This window comes from Tachysurus fulvidraco, chromosome 26 (genome assembly GCF_022655615.1).
Source record: "Tachysurus fulvidraco isolate hzauxx_2018 chromosome 26, HZAU_PFXX_2.0, whole genome shotgun sequence".
NCBI lineage: Eukaryota > Metazoa > Chordata > Actinopteri > Siluriformes > Bagridae > Tachysurus > Tachysurus fulvidraco.
In genome coordinates, this window is record NC_062543.1 from 13,897,397 (window position 1) to 13,914,746 (window position 17,350).

The 17,350-nt window shown below is 37.5% G+C and overlaps 3 protein-coding genes across 4 annotated transcripts in view; 2 read left to right on the forward strand and 1 right to left on the reverse strand.

Annotated features, from left to right (window-relative positions):
* The window catches only part of LOC113636639 (trichohyalin-like), a 501,252-nt gene that overhangs the window by 278,383 nt on the left and 205,519 nt on the right, over positions 1–17,350 (forward strand). The window lies entirely within an intron of this gene.
* LOC113641510 (NACHT, LRR and PYD domains-containing protein 1-like) lies at positions 563–11,439 on the forward strand. Of its 2 annotated transcripts, XM_047809440.1 has the most exons (9): positions 563–599; positions 6,132–6,145; positions 8,103–8,173; positions 8,556–8,767; positions 9,465–9,718; positions 9,882–10,004; positions 10,128–10,272; positions 10,626–10,667; positions 10,837–11,439. In XM_047809440.1, the coding sequence occupies exons 1-9, from the start codon at positions 575–577 to the stop codon at positions 11,088–11,090; spliced, it is 1,140 nt and encodes a 379-aa protein (XP_047665396.1). In that variant the 5' UTR covers positions 563–574; the 3' UTR covers positions 11,091–11,439. The 2 variants fall into 2 exon arrangements, with proteins under 2 accessions (XP_047665396.1, XP_047665397.1); XM_047809441.1 differs by lacking the exon at positions 10,626–10,667.
* Positions 12,896–14,659, reverse strand: si:dkey-111e8.4 (uncharacterized protein LOC793802 homolog). The gene is made up of 3 exons (XM_047809466.1): positions 14,255–14,659; positions 14,028–14,167; positions 12,896–13,910 (listed from the first exon to the last, which is right to left on the reverse strand). Exons 1-3 carry the CDS (start codon positions 14,261–14,263, stop codon positions 13,559–13,561), a joined length of 501 nt encoding a protein of 166 aa, XP_047665422.1. The 5' UTR covers positions 14,264–14,659; the 3' UTR covers positions 12,896–13,558.

Here is a 17,350-nt window from a genome sequence, read left to right on the forward strand (position 1 = left end):
GTTATTACTGGTGTTATGATGTAATTATTATTTCTAGGAGTGTAAACATTTTGTGGGAACAAACAAAATAAATGTAAGAAAAATGATGACTTTCGTTCTTTTGATGTTTATCTGCAAACCTTTTCTTAAATTTCATTTAAAGTGACACAGAAAAGGTTTAACACGTGTTCAGTTTAACTTGAGGATCGATTCAGACAACCTAAAACACTAACAAAATTAAGTTACTGTACAGTAAAACTTTTTTCTTTCAGTTTAGTGTTTAATGATTGTGTTCTTCAGCTGGCTGCATTCAAACTCAGTGTGTTACTGAATACAATATCAGTTTAAATCAACCTCAATCAGCTCAGTGTGTACAGTTAGTAATATTACACACACACACACACACACACACACACACACACACACACACACACACACACACACACACACACACACAGTGATCTGAACAGAGAAACACTTCATGTTAATTTAACACTTTATTTACATAAAGTATGGAGTCTTGTATAAAACTTTCACACTGTTTTATTCACTTCCTCAGAGACACAGAAAATGGACAGAAGATGAGAGAAAGAAAATGGAGAAATCTGTTCTACTGACTGGTGAGTATGGAAGGAGGTACAAAAGTAAACACACCTGTTCATCTTTACAGCCTGAAGTGTTGTCCAGTAAGCACATTCTAAATTATGATATTCACACTTTATTTAGGCAAGGCAAGGCAAGTTTATTTGTATAGCACATTTCATACACAGAGGTCATTCAAAGTGCTTTACATAGAAATTAGAAAACAGTTTATAAAAGAGAAAAAGAAATATATATGAAAAATAAGAAACACGATAAAATCATAACAAAAACAAATAACAATTAAAGAAAATAAATGTTATTTTAATAAAAACAGTTTAAAATGTGTTAAAAAGAATAAAACAGGAGTAAAAGTGATTTGGATAAAAAGTGCAGTCAGTGTGAAGCAGCACAGTCAGTGTGAAGCAGCACAGCGCTCATTCAGTAAATGCAGAGTTAAACAGATGTGTTTTTAATCTTGATTTAAAAGTGTCTACTGTTGAAGCACATCTGATCTCTTCTGGAAGCTGATTCCAGCTATAGGTGGCGTAATAACTAAATGCTGACGCACCTTGTTTTGAGTGAACCCTTGGTATCTCTAACTGACCTGATCCTAATGATCTGAGTAGTCTGCTTGGTTTATATTCAATTACCATACCTGTAATGTATTTCGGTCCTAAGCCATGAAGTGATTTATAAACCAGTAACAATACTTTAAAATCTATTCTAAATGTAACTGGAAGCCAGTGTAAGGACCTGAGGACTGGAGTGATATGCTCAGATTTTTTGGTTCTGGTCAGAATTCTGGCAGCAGCGTTCTGTATGAGCTGCAGCTGTCTAATGGTCTTTTTGGGGATCCCAGTAAGGAGTCCATTGCAATAATCCACCCTGCTGGTGATGAAAGCATGAACAAGTTTCTCTAAGTCCTGTCTTGAGACAAAACATCCAATTCTGGCTATATTTCTGAGATGGTAGTAAGCTGATTTGCTTATCGCTTTCACATGACTACTGAAATTAAGGTCAGACTCTAAAATTACACCAAGGTTTCTGACTTAATTTTGTGTCTTTAGACCCCTAGAGTAAAGGTGTGTGTTAACCTTGAGAGTTTCATCTTTATTTCCGAATACAATGACTTCGGTTTTGTCTTTGTTTAACTGGAGGAAGTTTTGACGCATCCAACTGTTAATTTCATCAATGCACTTACATAGAGAGTCAATGGGGATGTAGTCATTAGGGGACAGGGCTAAGTATATCTGGGTGTCATCTGCATAGCTGTGGTAAGCAATTTGGTTCTTTTTCATTATTTGACCAATTGGGAGCATATACACATTAAAGAGAAGCGGTGCAAGAATTGAGCCCTGTGGGACTCCACATGTCATGATTGTCCACTCAGATTTATGGTTACCTATGTTCACATAGTAACCTCTCCCTTTTAGGTATGATTTAAAACATTTGAGGACCATCCCAGAAAGCCCTACCCAGTTTTCCAGTCTATGTAAAAGTATGATGTGATCTACCGTGTCAAAGGCAGCACTAAGATCTAGTAGCACCAGCACTGATATTTTACCAGAATCAGAGTTTAAGCGAATATCATTTATTATCTTTATGAGCACGGTCTCTGTGCTATGATGCTGGCGGAAACCAGATTGAAAATTGTCCAGGTAGCCATTTGAATTTAAGAATTTGTTCAGCTGATTGAAAACAACCTTTTCAATGATCTTGCCTATAAAAGGAAGATTTGAGATTGGTCTGTAGTTGCTAAGTATGGTTTTGTCTAGGTTACTCTTTTTTAGGAGAGGCTTAACAACTGCCGTTTTTAGGGACTCTGGAAAAGTGCCTGTGAGCAGAGAGGTATTTACTATTTTTAAGAGGTCAGTTTCTAAGCAGTTAAGTACCTTTTTGAGAAAGGATGTGGGGAGGGTGTCAAGGCTGCAAGTTGATGCTTTAAGATGTTGTACTGTTTCTTCCGGGTTTTTTATATCAATTATGTCAAATTCTGAGAAAATGACAAATTTTTGAGGTTGTTATAGTGAGGTCTGACTGACCACATTACAATATGGGGCCGTATTGATTGCCATTCTGATATTACTGATTTTCTCAGAGAAAAAGGTTGCAAACTCATTACATTTGTTGTCAGAGAGCATTTCACTAGGAACTTGATTTGGGGGGTTTGTTAGTGTCTCTACAGTAGCAAAAAGAGTGCGAGTGTTGTTTATGTTGTTGTTTATAATGTTTGAGAAGAAGATCTGTCTAGCTGTGCCTAGTTCTACATTGAAAGCACGAAGACTGTCCTTATAGATGCTATAATGTACTTCAAGTTTTGTTTTCCGCCACATACGTTCAGCTTTTCTGCACGTTCTTTTCATGCTCTGTACCGCTGTTGTGTTTCTCCAAGGTGCTTTACGTCTGCCAGTGATCATCCTGACCTTTACTGGAGCTATACCATCAATAACATCTTTAACTTTTAAGTTAAAATTTTCAAGGAGAACATCAACAGAGTCTGCTGATATGTTTGGCAACATTGATATAGCATTCATAAATACCTCACTGGTGTCTTCATTTATGAACCTTTTTTCGACATAGACAGATCTAGCATCAGTGGCAGGGCAGATCAATAAATCAAAGTAAACACAGAAATGGTCAGATAGCGCTTCATCCTTGATAACAGTGGATGGAATGTTTAGACCTTTGCTAATGAGCAGATCAAGAGTGTGTCCCCTATTGTGTTTAGGACCTTGCACGTGCTGGGTCAGATCAAAAGTGTTAAAAACATTTAACAGTTCAATTGCAGTATTGTTTTCTGCATTGTCTATATGAATGTTGAAATCTCCAGCAATAACAAAATAATCAAATTCAGAGGAGGTTGTTGATAAAAGTTCTGTGAATTCATCAACAAAAGGTGGGGTGTATTTGGGAGGCCTATAAATAATTGTAAACAGAATGCGTGGTGTACCTTTTAGAACAATACACAGATATTCAAAAGACTGGTAATCACCAAGTAACACTTGCTTGCATTGAAAGGCATCTTTGAATAAAGCAGCTATTCCTCCACCTCTTCTAACAGCTCTACAGACACTTATAAAAGTAAAGCTGGGTGGGGCTGATTCATTGAGGACTGTAGCGCTGCAGCTGTCATCTAACCAGGTTTCATTTAGAAACATGAAGAACAGGTTGTTAGTGGTGATAAGATCGTTAAATAAAAATGATTTGTTCTTTAATGAACGGATGTTCAGAAGTGCTAATTTAACAGTAACTGGTTTTGGCCCTGTATCCATCTCAGAATGACGTCTTAAAGGCAGTAGATTAGATAGAGTCGTCGTGTGGCTGGAGAGGGCCTTCGTCTTTCTATCACATATCAGGACAGAGATAGGGAAAGCTAAAGGGACATTGGGCTCCCGCTTGTTCTGAAAACATTTCTGATTGTTACTGCTGTCATAGCGGAGACCCAACACATATCAGTCACCAGTGCTGTTTGCAGATGAGGGCTGGTGTGATCCCTGACGTTGAGGCAGAGGTCGGAGTGCCCTCTCAGATGGAGGGGGAGGGCAGGCTGAGCCGGGAGGCTTTGGTGGTTGTGGAGACTGCCGTTTCTTGGTTGGTATTTGGGGACTCGCAGCAATAGAGTGGGAAAGCTTAGTTCCAGCAGATACCAGTTTCTCCATTTTCTCTGAAAAGCACAGAAGTGGTGATGTTGAAGAGAGGGAGACAGAGTGTGATGACATCAGCTGTGATTCTGGTGTTCCTGGAGGCTCGGGTGTGTTATCTTGTTTTTCCTGGTTGTTATCCACAGAAACGTCCTTGGGTGTTGATTCACCTTCCAGCTGTAGTGAGTTCTGTGGGCAGGGCTCAGCCTGAGCTGTGTCTGTGAACAGTAGTTGTTGTGGCTGCGGAGTTTTATCCTTGTCAACTGAATGTCCATCCAAGTGTTGGTGTGAAATCCTGAGTGGACTGGCACACTCAGCTGATGAATGATGAAGGAAGAAAAAAATATTGTCTTTAAGCAACCTAGCACCTAGTTTGTTTGGGTGGATACCATCTCTGTTAAAAAGTTGCCTTTGACTCCAGAAGATATTAAAATTGTCAATGTAATTCAGTCCTCTCATGGTGCAGGTTTTTTACAGCCATGAATTTAAACTTAGTAGCCGAGAAAACATATTTGTTCCTCTGGCTGGGAGAGGTCCACTGATGAATGATTGAACTTTCAGTCTTGCAAGTGTTTCAAAAAGTTCATGGAAATCCCTCTTGAGGAGCTCAGACTGCTCTTTCCAAATATCATTCTTTCCCACATGTATGACAATCCGACTGAGAGACTCATGTTTCATCAGAATGTTGTAAAGTTCCTTGTTAACATCAGAAACCATTGCCCGAGGAAAACAGTATGTACAGGTAGCCTTGCTTCCAATGTTTCTGATAATAGAGTTACCCACTATCAGCGTGCTTGGCTTGGCTGCTGTCTGAGTGGAGCGCCGCTGCCTGTATGATATTGAGCGTCTGTTAGCTCCGTTAGCTACTGGCTGATGTGATCTGCGTCCATTAACATTTAGGGATTCTTCGCCCAAACTCACTAGTGCTTCATATCTATTTTCAAGCCTCACGGGGGGTGGTGGAATACCAATAATAGCTACTCGAGCTGGACCCATATCCGGGGTAGATGATGCTAATGCAGCACCTTTGGGTCTCGCACCCTGTTTATGCCATCGGTTTGTGTCCTCAATTACTTTAAATTTCTCTGAGCTCACTATGACCTGTTTAGAAGCATTAGGTTCACAGGACTCACCAGCTTTATGTTGAGAGGGACCACGATGAAGCTCTGCTGTATGTTCTGGCAGGGTCGGCAGCACCACAAGTAACTTTATTTCGAGAACTGCAATCTTTTGTAGAAGTCTGTGGCATTTTGAGCAGCAGGTGGATTGAGATCCAAAAGAAGGCATTTTCTCTTCTGTTTGAGTGTGGGCAGCTGTGTTGTCCTGATTTAGGATTGTAAACTGCCGGTAATAGCAGACTGGTAGACCGCTATGACAAATTCCCCAAGTTGTTGAATATTCCAAATGTCAATATAGTTTCAGGAATTTGTAGTTTTAGTGTGAGTGCCAAATTGTTTAGTTAGAGCACTGTGCTGAACTGCTGGTAGTTAAATCAAAAGATAAAAGCGAAAAAGCAAAAGCGCAAAGCACAGAGCGCAAGTAAAAGCGTCCGACAGTTTTTACAGTTTTTGTCTATAGTTTTATAATGCATCCTTTATTAAAGATATTATTTACACATTATACAGGTAGTGTGAAGTTTATTAAGGAATAAAATCTATTTGCATAGTTTCTTACTATATATTCTTAAACACATAGACAATGCTCAGTTTTATTCTTTTAAATTTATCAAAATAAAATGATTTTCTGTACATGAGCCAAAAGTACTATGGCCTTGTTTTTTTTGGCTTGTGTGTGAAGCAAGTTCTTTCTTGATTAATCACAGCACACCTGAGAAGTACAAAACACAAGGAGATGTACAAAATGTTCTTCTAATAGTAGCCCTCATTGTATTTTATCTAACATTACATTTCTCTCTGTTGTTTTACACAGCTTCTTCAGAGGAGGTAAGTAAATAACTCGACTTCACACTAATAGTAAAAGCTGAAATATAAAATTATCACATAACTTACATTTTAATCCAGGAATCAAATAGAAACATAAAGATGATTTTCAGATCATGTTTTTGTGAAGGAGTCTGATCAGTAAGTGAGATTCCACTTCCATCAGTCAGCTTCTTTCCCACAATGCACCTGTGTGTAACCTCAATTCAATTCAATTTATTTGTATAGCCCTTTTAACAATTTGCATTGTTTCAAAGCAGCTTTACAGAAGTATGGAAACAGAAGATAGAGAATAAATAAATATATAATAAGAAGAAGAAAAATTAGGGTAAAAATAAATAAATGAATATTCACAACTAACCTTTAAAATTAATTTAAAGACACGGTGGCTTAGTGGTTAGCATGTTCGCCTCACACCTCCAGGGTTGGTGGTTCGATTCCCACCTCCGCCTTGTGTGTGCAGAGTGTTCTCCCCGTGCCTCGGGGGTTTCCTCTGGGTACTCCGGTTTCCTCCCCCGGTCCAAAGACATGCATGGTAGGTTGATTGGCATCTCTGGAAAATTGTCTGTAGTGTGTGAGTGTGTGAGTGAATGAGAGTGTGTGTGTGCCCTGTGATGGGTTGGGACTCCGTCCAGGGTGTATCCTGCCTCGATGCCCGATGACGCCTGAGATAGGCACAGGCTCCCCGTGACCCGAGAAGTTCGGATAAACGGTAGAAAATGAATAAATGAATGAATGAATTTAAAGAATATTGACTTAAAATTCTATATATCTATCCATATAACTAATGAGCAAGCCGGAGGCGATGGCGGCAAGGAAAATCTCCCTGAGATGATATGAGGAAGAAACCTTGAGAGGAACCAGGCTCAGAAGGGAATCCATCCTCATTTAGGCAACACTCTACAGTAAATAATGTAAATGTAAATAATGTCCTTTCTACAACAGTTTATAATTGTGCCACCGAGAGCTCTGAGTTCATCACAGACCTGAACGCTGATAAAGACCAGAGCATACAGCTGACTGACACAACATTGGTTCAAAGCAGGCATGACAGTCTCTGGGCGTCTCCATCCACAACAATCCCATGAGGCACTGGCTGACCATGTAGATCAATCCCTGGCAGGGTGACCACTGGGAGACGAGACTCCAACCAGGAGTAGAACATCAGGACTGACCAAGTAGCTCCGTAAGAAGAGACGATCAGACTAGGAACTCGGAACGCTGGCAGTGCTCCTCCTGTTCCTCCTCACTCAAAAGTTTTAACCAGAGGAAGTTACTTTCCACATTTTATACTTGAAACAATTTACATTTGGAATTGTGCATAAAATTTTCACACTGTTTTCGATAACTTCACAGAGTGAATGTGTAAGGAACCTCAAGTATTAACCCCCTTTTCCTGATAGTGATAGTGTCTTGATGCTAAATAAATAATATATTTATTGATCAGATGAAATAGATTAGACTGTGATATGGATATCACATAGACATAGATATCTGAGCGTCATGAGCATAGTTTAGTGTACACTGCAACAAACATCTTCAAGAATAGGATACACACTGACACTTCTGGAAGTGCCACTGAGACATAGATCTAGGGACATAGTTTGCAAGTTCAGTGTTAAAGGAACATTGGTTACACTACATAACCTGATTTCTAACAGGACAATAAATTTAATTTTAAATAATAATAATTATGACATATGCATACCTCACATTCCACCAAAGGTTTAGTTGCAGGTCCTAGACGATTCTACAGTGGGCGACAGCGTCACCTACTGTAGCTTAAAAACCATAGAAAATCTCTGGTGGTATTTGAAGATGTTGATTACAGAATATATATATATATATATATATATATATATATATATATATATATATATATATATATATATATATATATATACGTGCATGTGTGCATAATATGTGAGACTATCCACACATGGTCTACTTTTTTCCACAGACTTTGATGGAGCTTTTCATTCCAGAACTAGTTGAAAACTACGCTGGGAATAAGAACAAAGATGAATATAGGTAATATGCCTCTTTATTTCCAAGGGTAGTAAGTCATTCAGACGAAATCTATTTCATGTCCAAGCTTTTAGGCTTTTATTTATAGTGCCCACAAAAAACACTAATCATTACTGCAAAGCAAAATAGGTTATTTGTATGTGTATTGAAAATCAATTGAAAAACGAATCCAATGCCTACTGCGGTACAATTCAAAATGTTTGGACCTCGTACCCATACATGCTTGCAAAACATACCAATAAGAGTAGTGTACCTGGTGGCATAGCAGGCTCCACTATTCTGAGAGGAAATGTTTTTTGTCCACCCCTTTAAACAAACAAACTATTGATTGCTGACAATATTATAGCAGGACATGTTATTCCTATTATTTTCCTATTATTTTGAGGTTCCTCTGTGATCATGCTGGTCAGTTTATGTGCAAATTGACCAGTCTTGTGTTTGAGATGGATGGGAAAGGGGAAGTGCTGTACAGAATAGAGTCCTGGGACAGCTGTGACTTGGATGGACTAGGACACCTGCAGCTTGCAGGACCTTTGTACAGTATCGCCTGCCATGAAGGCTCTATCCGTCATCTGCATCTTCCACATTGTGAGATCTGTAAGTCATAGCTATCTTTTATAAATCCATGGAAAAATATGAAACATTTATAAGCAGCTTAATTAAAGTGAAATCTGCTCACTGACATTAATTGTTTGTGAATACTGTATGACATTTTGCAGTGATGTATTAAATGTTACTTTGAATGATATAATTTGAAATGATAAAGAATACATACACTGTACATAGATTGCTTTGTAATCAAAAACATAAACAGGCAAAAAATCCATTACATCTAAACTAATATTTCATATCTAATATTTTTACTGCTGTAAAGTCAGTTCATGAGAATGATTATATGTGAGATATAATGAATGTTATCATACCATAGCTTTTTAGATTTGACAAATGAGAATATAATGCTATCTTCTACAAATAAACAAACAAAGAAAAACCCTCAGTGTGGACATATTGTGATTACATCAAACTGTCAGAGAGTGGCAAACTCTGTCCTGTATGTGTAACTCTCTAAATAGCGCTTTCTAAATATCAGTAGCATCTGAGGCCTGATTACAAATTTGCACATTGAAAGTAACTCAACTGTAATTATGGAATTAAGTGCATACAATAATAAATCTAGTATACCAGATCGCCTTTGTCAGAAAATTTATGTGTAAACTACTGGGGTAAAATATTATCCAAATCATGTTGTCATTATTATCTGCCATGCCTGGTTCTGTTTCTTTATATGTTACAGGTACAGATGAGGTTAAATTGATTTCAGCACATGTGACTGGTGGTAATGTGGAACTTATTCAGCCACTAAAAGTAACAAACACACATGTCATCATAGACATTCAAGGTCTCTCCTTATTTGGCCTCTTGAAACGTATTTCCCTAAAATTTCCCGTCAAAGCCCAAGTGATTTTGTTCTACAAAAAAAAATATGGAAATTCCAGGAAGAGTAAACTGCATATACATCTTTTGCCAGGCAATGTGCCAGTTGAAGAGGTAATCAGCTTTAATAAGTAGCGCTAAATATTTATTTTATTATCCTTTACATGATTTGGTCATCATGGGAAGTGACTAAAATATGTACTGCTGTTTTTCCAAAAATCTATTTCTAGATTTTAGCTTTTAAAGTGAACACTATTTCATTTGGTTTCCCTTGAAGGTGCACAGACAGCATAGGAGCATGACATACATTGAGACAAGCTCCAAATGTAAACTGACTTCTGGCAAAAAATACAAGCCATGTTGTAAAGATACTGACCATGACTATGTATTACAACCCAGGGTAGGGTACAGCTCATACTATAATACAAAATTCTCATAAGAGCTTTTGTCCTTTTCAATGAATCATAGTTGACCTTGTAATTCGTTCATTCTGAAATAATCTCAGCGTTATCTATTTCCTTAGATTGAGAAGTTTGATTGTGACTATGGCCCAAACTATCATCCTACATTTGAGATGTTCTGTAAAACTGAGGTTGATGAAGTCACTGTAGGTCTTTTGGATGAAAATGACCAGGAAGTGTGGCAGCCCCGTTTGGTCTTGCTTGCAGGTAAGCAAATGTTTTTATATTACCACATATTTAAAGAAACTACAAGGATAATGGATAATTAGGAATATTGGGCTATTTCAAGGATAAAAAGATAAAAGACTTCATTATGAGGGTAATTATTTGCAGTTATTTTGGATTTTTTGTGGAATCAAGAGTAAACAGGAGCTAAGTGTAATCAGTTTTGGGTGAGTAACTGAATAAATAAATGGTTGATTGTTGGTATGTTGCTTGTTAGTGTGTATATAAGGTTATCAATGGCAGTCAAGTCAAGTGGTTTCACAGTTACTAAATTTATTTTATCTCTAGGTGTGCATTAATCTGTCAAAGTCTTATTGTCTAACTTGCCAAAACAGGTACAGCTGCAGCCACACCCACACCCACATCAGATACCACAGGTAAGGCTGCATGTAAATTTTAGTTTTAAGTTTCCCACTGTATTTAGGACACTCAGCAGTCTTACACATTAAACTGTCCTGTAAACTGACATTTCTAAAAACACAAAAAAATACTATATAAATATTGTGTACATTATTAAAATGTGTAACCTTTACATTTGCATTTTAGGTGCTGACTTTATGGATCGACACATGGAACATCTCATTCAGAGAGTTTCTTCGGTAATGGAGATAGCAGACTGTTTAAAGAGCAAGATGATGATTAGTAATGAAAAGTACAAGGAAATTCATGCAGCATCACCATCATGTGAGCAAATGAGGCTCCTGTACAAATCTCTCAATACAGGAGTTGTGAAAGCAGAAGCCTATAAAGTCCTTAAGGAGAAAGAGCCTTACTTAGTGGATGAATTGAGTCTGGATTGATCCTCACAATTTTAATTCCACAATTTTATTTGTATAGACATTAAGATGTTTGATATATATTTTTATGATTGGGTTTTTAATTTGTTATACAGTATTTCCTAACAGAGTATATCTTATATGTAGAACAGCATCATAAATCTTGCTGTTCTGCGGAAACCTCCTATGTCCAAATTTTGTCAATTTCATATTTTTTCGTATATCGATGATATTGGTCAGTCTCCATGTGGGTCTGTTATTTTTACAAGTTATGAACCAATTTAAAGTCTTGAAAATAGCTTGAGCACAAATCTCTTAACTCCATTGGACACTTCAACTGTCCACCTCTTCTTCACTCCGCGGGAGAGCTTAGCGGCATATTTCTCCTCAAGAAGAGTCGCAACGAATAAACACGTCTTCTGGGGTAAATGTCTTCAAAACACTGGGCTCAAAGAAAAAAAATCTTGACCCCCGCTAGTTCTGGTGCTCGTCTGAGGACAGGAATTTAGCGCAAGACAATCCACTGCAACGTGGACTAAACCCTGTGCATTGCAGATAAGATACAGTACAGCGTTTTTTTTTATTTCCTGAAATTTTCTTTTTTTTTATTTCCTGAAATGATTTATTGTAGTATTTTGCACTCCAGTGGTTTGGTGTTTTGCAAGTTGCACAACATATTGACATATCTTCTATATTGCATAATTTAATAGCATTATCTGAATCTATAAACTGAGAAAGGTTCATGTGGATATGTAACCTTAATGTTTACATTAATTCACATCTTAAATGTCTCTTTTTTTCTTACTTTTGTTTTGTTAGTTTAAGGTGAAAAAGAGTTAAAAAAGGTGAAAAAAGATCTCACATGATTTATCTTAAATGTATTATCTAAATCACAAAAAAATCTATAGGTTTAACAGGGGTTTATTGTTTATAGTTTTATCATCCATTATAACTTGAAATGCTCACTTGTTTTGTGCCATTGTGACCAAAGACAAATAATGTCAGAATACTTGCAGTGTAAGGATTTTTTTTATTATAACCTCTGTGTGACTGCTGATTTGATGGGCATCTAAAAGCAAACACAATGAGGATGGCAAGGGCTTATGATGGCAAGGGCTACAAAAAGGAAAAGAAAGTATACCATTAAGTACTTTATACTACTATTAAGTACTTTATACTACTCACTCACTCACTCACTCACTCACTCATTTTCTACCGCTTATCCGAACTTCTCGGGTCACGGGGAGCCTGTGCCTATCTCAGGCGTCATTGGGCATCAAGGCAGGATACACCCTGGACGGAGTGCCAACACATCACAGGGCACACACACTCTCATTCACTCACGCAATCACACACTACGGACAATTTTCCAGAGATGCCAATCAACCTACCATGCATGTCTTTGGACCGGGGGAGGAAACCCCCGAGGCACGGGGAGAACATGCAAACTCCGCACACACTAGGCAGAGGCAGGAATCAAACCCCCAACCCTGGAGTTGTGAGGCAAACGTGCTAACCACTAAGTCACCGTGCCCCCTACTTTATACTAGTATTTAAGAAATAAAACTTGTTTTATTTAAAAAAATAAAATAATTATGTTTTTGGCATCTGTTTTAAATTTGTTTTTTCTTAGTTGTATTTTTAGAAACTTGCTTAAAGTTAGAAAGGAAAAAACTAAACTGCTTGTATGAGCTATTTGTTTATTTTTGTTTGTGTAATGTTAAAATTTAGTTAAAAAGTAGTTTATTTTTTGGTCTTTTTTGTTCATTTATGTTAATTAGAATATGATTACTTTTCTTATTATTCTTCTTGGATTGGTTCGTATTTCTTTTCTATTGGGTTAGGCCATGTGCACCTAGGGGATAAAAGGGGTTTAGTTGTGTCAGCCCAGAATGCTCCTGGGTGGGCCTATGGTTTTTTTTTGTTTCGTTTTTTTTTTACCAGTTTTGTCAAGCCAGTTGGGCACAAGGAGCAGGAGATGCAAAATTGTTTGTTTGCCTGCAAACCTTTTAATAAAGCTCACCAAACACGTCATCTGGCTTGGACTCAATCCTTTAACTGTGTAAACCACAACCCATTGTATATCTTGGTGATTATTTGAATTATTTTGGAGTTAAGTTTGATTCATTTATTTGATTTCATTTAATTTGACAAATGGTCACTACACAGCTTCGTCGAGATTCCACAACATTTAGTTAAATGGGATAAAATGAAGACTTTTCATCACTAAATAATTCTTTTTTATTACAGTTATTGCCAAAAAAAGTATTAATTCAAGGGTGGAAACAATAACAAGCCTTAATACATCACCTGAACATAAATTATTTTAAGTGAAATCCCTCTGTTGACTATACTTTAATAATAAATAAAGCCCTCCATAAATAAAACTTTTCTCTACACAAAACACTTACAAGACAAAGAAAAAACATTTTAACAGTTCAACATTTACGTTTGTTGCCTTTGTTCGAAGTCTCTTTTGATAAAGATGGATATTACAGCTGTGTTTCATCATCAGGCACAGGATGTATAATAACACTGGTAGTTTGCAAGTTAAGAGAGGTGGCCTGCTGTGCAGTGTGGAGTGTGCTGTCTGTTTCGGTGTGACACGAAGCCAAAGTGTGTATCTGAGACTGATCTTGAGAAATCTCGATAACCTCAGCATGTACATCAGAGACACCAGGGTCAGTGGTGCACACAGCATCTACAGTAGAGCGAGTTTGTACTGTTAACATCTGAACGATCTCTGAGGCATGTTTCTTTTCTGTTATGATCCTCAAGGTGAATCTAGGATTATTGTTTGGACTTGAATTGGCAGATGGAATGATCTCAACTTCTGCCATTTTCCTGAGAGACAGAACATGAGAGGAAAACAAGTGGCAATCAAGTGAGTGTGTGTATAAATGGCATGTGTATGTATAAGTGTGCGTATGTATAAGTGTGTGTATGTGTGTGAGACAGTACTCGTGTGTATGACGACGTCTTAAGATGCAGCAGACAGTAACGATGGCAATAATTGTGAGCAGCAGGAAAACCACAAATATGATGAAAATATCAGAATTAAGCCACTCGGACATGGGGCTCACCCTAGTGTCATCCATAACCTACACACACGACATACTTTTTCTCAATACACAATGGTGTATAGCAAAGAGTTAGAAATTAAGTGTTTTGTGAGCTTTTCTAAATACCTCATGCATAAAGCCGTTTTACACATTTAGTTTTACTTCAATTCCTGTTCAAAGCAACCAATAAAAAGGTAAGTTACTCTTTATACACGGCTTTAATACTCACTGTAACTTGACCCGCTTACTTCCTTTCAAAAACAAACTCAACCGTTAATTTTCGGCGGTCCGTTCACTAAACGACACTGAGTCGACTCCCAGCGTATAACTCAAAACGGCAATTGTAAGAGCTGACTCAAAGAACCGAATCAGTTGTTTTTTTCCTCAGGGAAAAGGGCAGAGATGAATAAAGCAAGACAGTTGTTGATTTAATCGCTTTTTCGTTTTTTTTCAGTCTGTCAATATCAATATAACTTTTATTTAACCTATCATATCAATATCTTTTTGAAAAAATGTTCAACATACATTTCTAAAAGTAAAATTACCTCAGTGCAGTTCATAGACATCTACACTAGATGTCGCCCTCGGCTACGGCAGTTCATTGGAACGAATGCGTCAATAGGGGTCTCTTTTAAAACTGTGCGTAGGATCCCTACTAAAAGTTTACGTACGCCCAAAATCCAAAAATGGCGTACGCCAAAAAAAAATTCCGATTTATAAAACCGTGCCCTTTATAAATCACAGATCACCCGCAGATGTGCGTACGTGAAGCAGCCTCAAATCCCGCCCTGTACACACCCATTTTAACCATAAATAGTCAATGCAAATCACTGCGCGTGCACGAGAGTGGACCTCGTTATAACGAGTTTCCTCTGCTCTCTAGGTGTTTAAAAATGGGGTGAGGAGCCAGCGTCTCAGGGGTAGCCACTGTCGCCTGCAGATTATAATTATATTAAAAGCAACATTGTTATAATTATATTAAAAACAAAATTGTTACATTTTCTACTTTTTAATATTGTTAAACTCACCACGAAGCCAGCCATCACGTAGCTGCTGCACCTGCATTTAGTCTGTTCCCTACACTGTTATGTGTCAGGATAAAGGAAGCATGTGTTGAACCAGGCCAACGTGCCACAATGTTTGTGAGGGTCATGTTGGAGTCACATATGATTTGCACATTAATAGAATGCACATGTTTTCTGTTAACATAAGCAAATTAATTTGCAGATGGTGCAGCAACATGAGCGAGTCAATTGTGCGATTACATTTGGGAAACCAGACATTGCTGCAAAATTTCATTTTAATTTCGGCCTTATGTTGGGGAACCTGATGTACCGACTACCCATATTAAGTATACCATTCAAAACGACAGATATTATGACACTCAGGGACGGCTGTGATATACCAGACCTATAGGGTGAGATGATAGATTCCAATAGAATTATTTCATATATGAAAAGGTTTTAGACACAAAGTTGAGGATTACTTATAGTTTTTTTTATATAAATAATTTACCTGTCTACCAAATCCCGCTGGAAACAGCCGGTTGCCAAGAACCCCAGAGTGGTGAGGACTTGTATTTGGACTGGGATGGCATGGTTCCGGCGTGTTGCCCTCTCTAATACTGGACCCAATTCAACACATATATCTAAGAGCACAGCTCTATGGACTCTAAATCGGCTTATTAGCCAGTCATCATAATGGGCCAGGAAATCATCATGGTCCCTGAAAACTCGTTCTCTCCTTATTCTCCCATTGGCGTAATCCTCCAACAGTGCCAGCAGTGCCATCATGAAGCATTACATACCCGGGTCACCGGAGGATTTATATGTTTCTAGCAATTAGACTGATCGTTAACACCTTGACAAAATCACAGAATTAATTTGTGGGCGAAAATTTAAGACGGAAATGTTATAGTAAACACATAGTTCTTCATGACTGTTTTGTAATGAACACCGTAATAGTTAGGACCGATGATGAGTAGAGATTGTGCTTCATGACTGTATTGGTAGACTTTGACATTTTATGATATATGTATATTAAGGAAAATATTCTGCAGTTCTCTAATAAAGGGGTATTTCATGCTATTCTGTATCACATGTAGTCGCTCCATCTCCTCCTGCGCTCCCGTTGTGGACAATGTGACTGTAAGGCAGCGCTGATTATTCATTCATTCATTCATCTTCTACCGCTTATCCGAACTACTCGGGTCACGGGGAGCCTGTGCCTATCCTCAGGCGTCATTGGGCATCAAGGCAAGATACACCCTGCACGGAGTAGCACTGATTATTATTATTTTATTTTTAATACATTTTGAATTATGTTTGGATTTTACTAGATGTATATAGCCTAAAGCAAACGGCACAAATAACACTGTTGGATTTAATCTTCATGATAATGTGGATATAACATATGAAGTGGAGTGAAAAAGTCATTATTATTTCTTATAATCGTTCTTCTCACATGAATTTTCTACAATCTAACTTCAGTTCATGACCTCACCATCTGTGTCGCCAATTCCCTTTGTCTCCAGAATGTGCGTCTCAAAGTTTGCTTATAGGTGCTCACATTTTCCCGTCAAGTTTGTTTTTTATAGATCACAACCTTTGCGCGAAAACTGGCGTACGCACGTTTCCAGCGCCGTTTTGTGCGTACGCACGCTTTATAAATGAGACCCTAGAGCTGCCATATTGGAACAGGGGACCCCTTCCTCTTTAATGTATCAGCGTCAATGTAGGCAAAGGTCTAACGGAAATATCACCATAAATCGTCATGTATGCGATTTTCTAGTTTGTTTGTTTTTTTGTTCGTTCCAACGGTCAGACCTGTATTTATCATTGAGTCCAGAGAAAATGAAACGTTTTGATATTAAGATAATCTACTTTTTCAAAATATAATGATATAATGCTGTTTATCACTTGATAATCTACAAACAGATTCAGATTATTTTATTTTATGCCATGTCATCAATCAAAGCTATTTTCATGACAAAAATTCAATTACAAAAACACAAATAAAATATAAACACAATAAAAACAAATGTTTTTAATGTCATAAAAAATGTCATTTTAATGGCATAATGTCATTAAATATGTCCTTAAGTGAAGTAACTTGATAAAAGAGCATTCTGCTTGTGTTAAGTCCAGGACAATCTAATAAAATATGTTTGACAGATAAGGGAATCTTACAGAACATACATAAAGTTGGGTCTTTTCACCTGTA

Coding starts and splice junctions, on each gene's coding strand:
- LOC113641510 (XM_047809440.1), top strand. CDS start 575: ATGGAGAAATCTGTTCTACTGACTG. Junction 9,719..9,881: donor GCAATGTGCCAGTTGAAGAG/GTAATCAGCTTT, acceptor TTTCCCTTGAAG/GTGCACAGACAGCATAGGAG. Junction 10,273..10,625: donor CCGTTTGGTCTTGCTTGCAG/GTAAGCAAATGT, acceptor TTGCCAAAACAG/GTACAGCTGCAGCCACACCC.
- si:dkey-111e8.4 (XM_047809466.1), bottom strand. Junction 13,911..14,027: donor AGACGTCGTCATACACACGA/GTACTGTCTCAC, acceptor TCTGTCTCTCAG/GAAAATGGCAGAAGTTGAGA.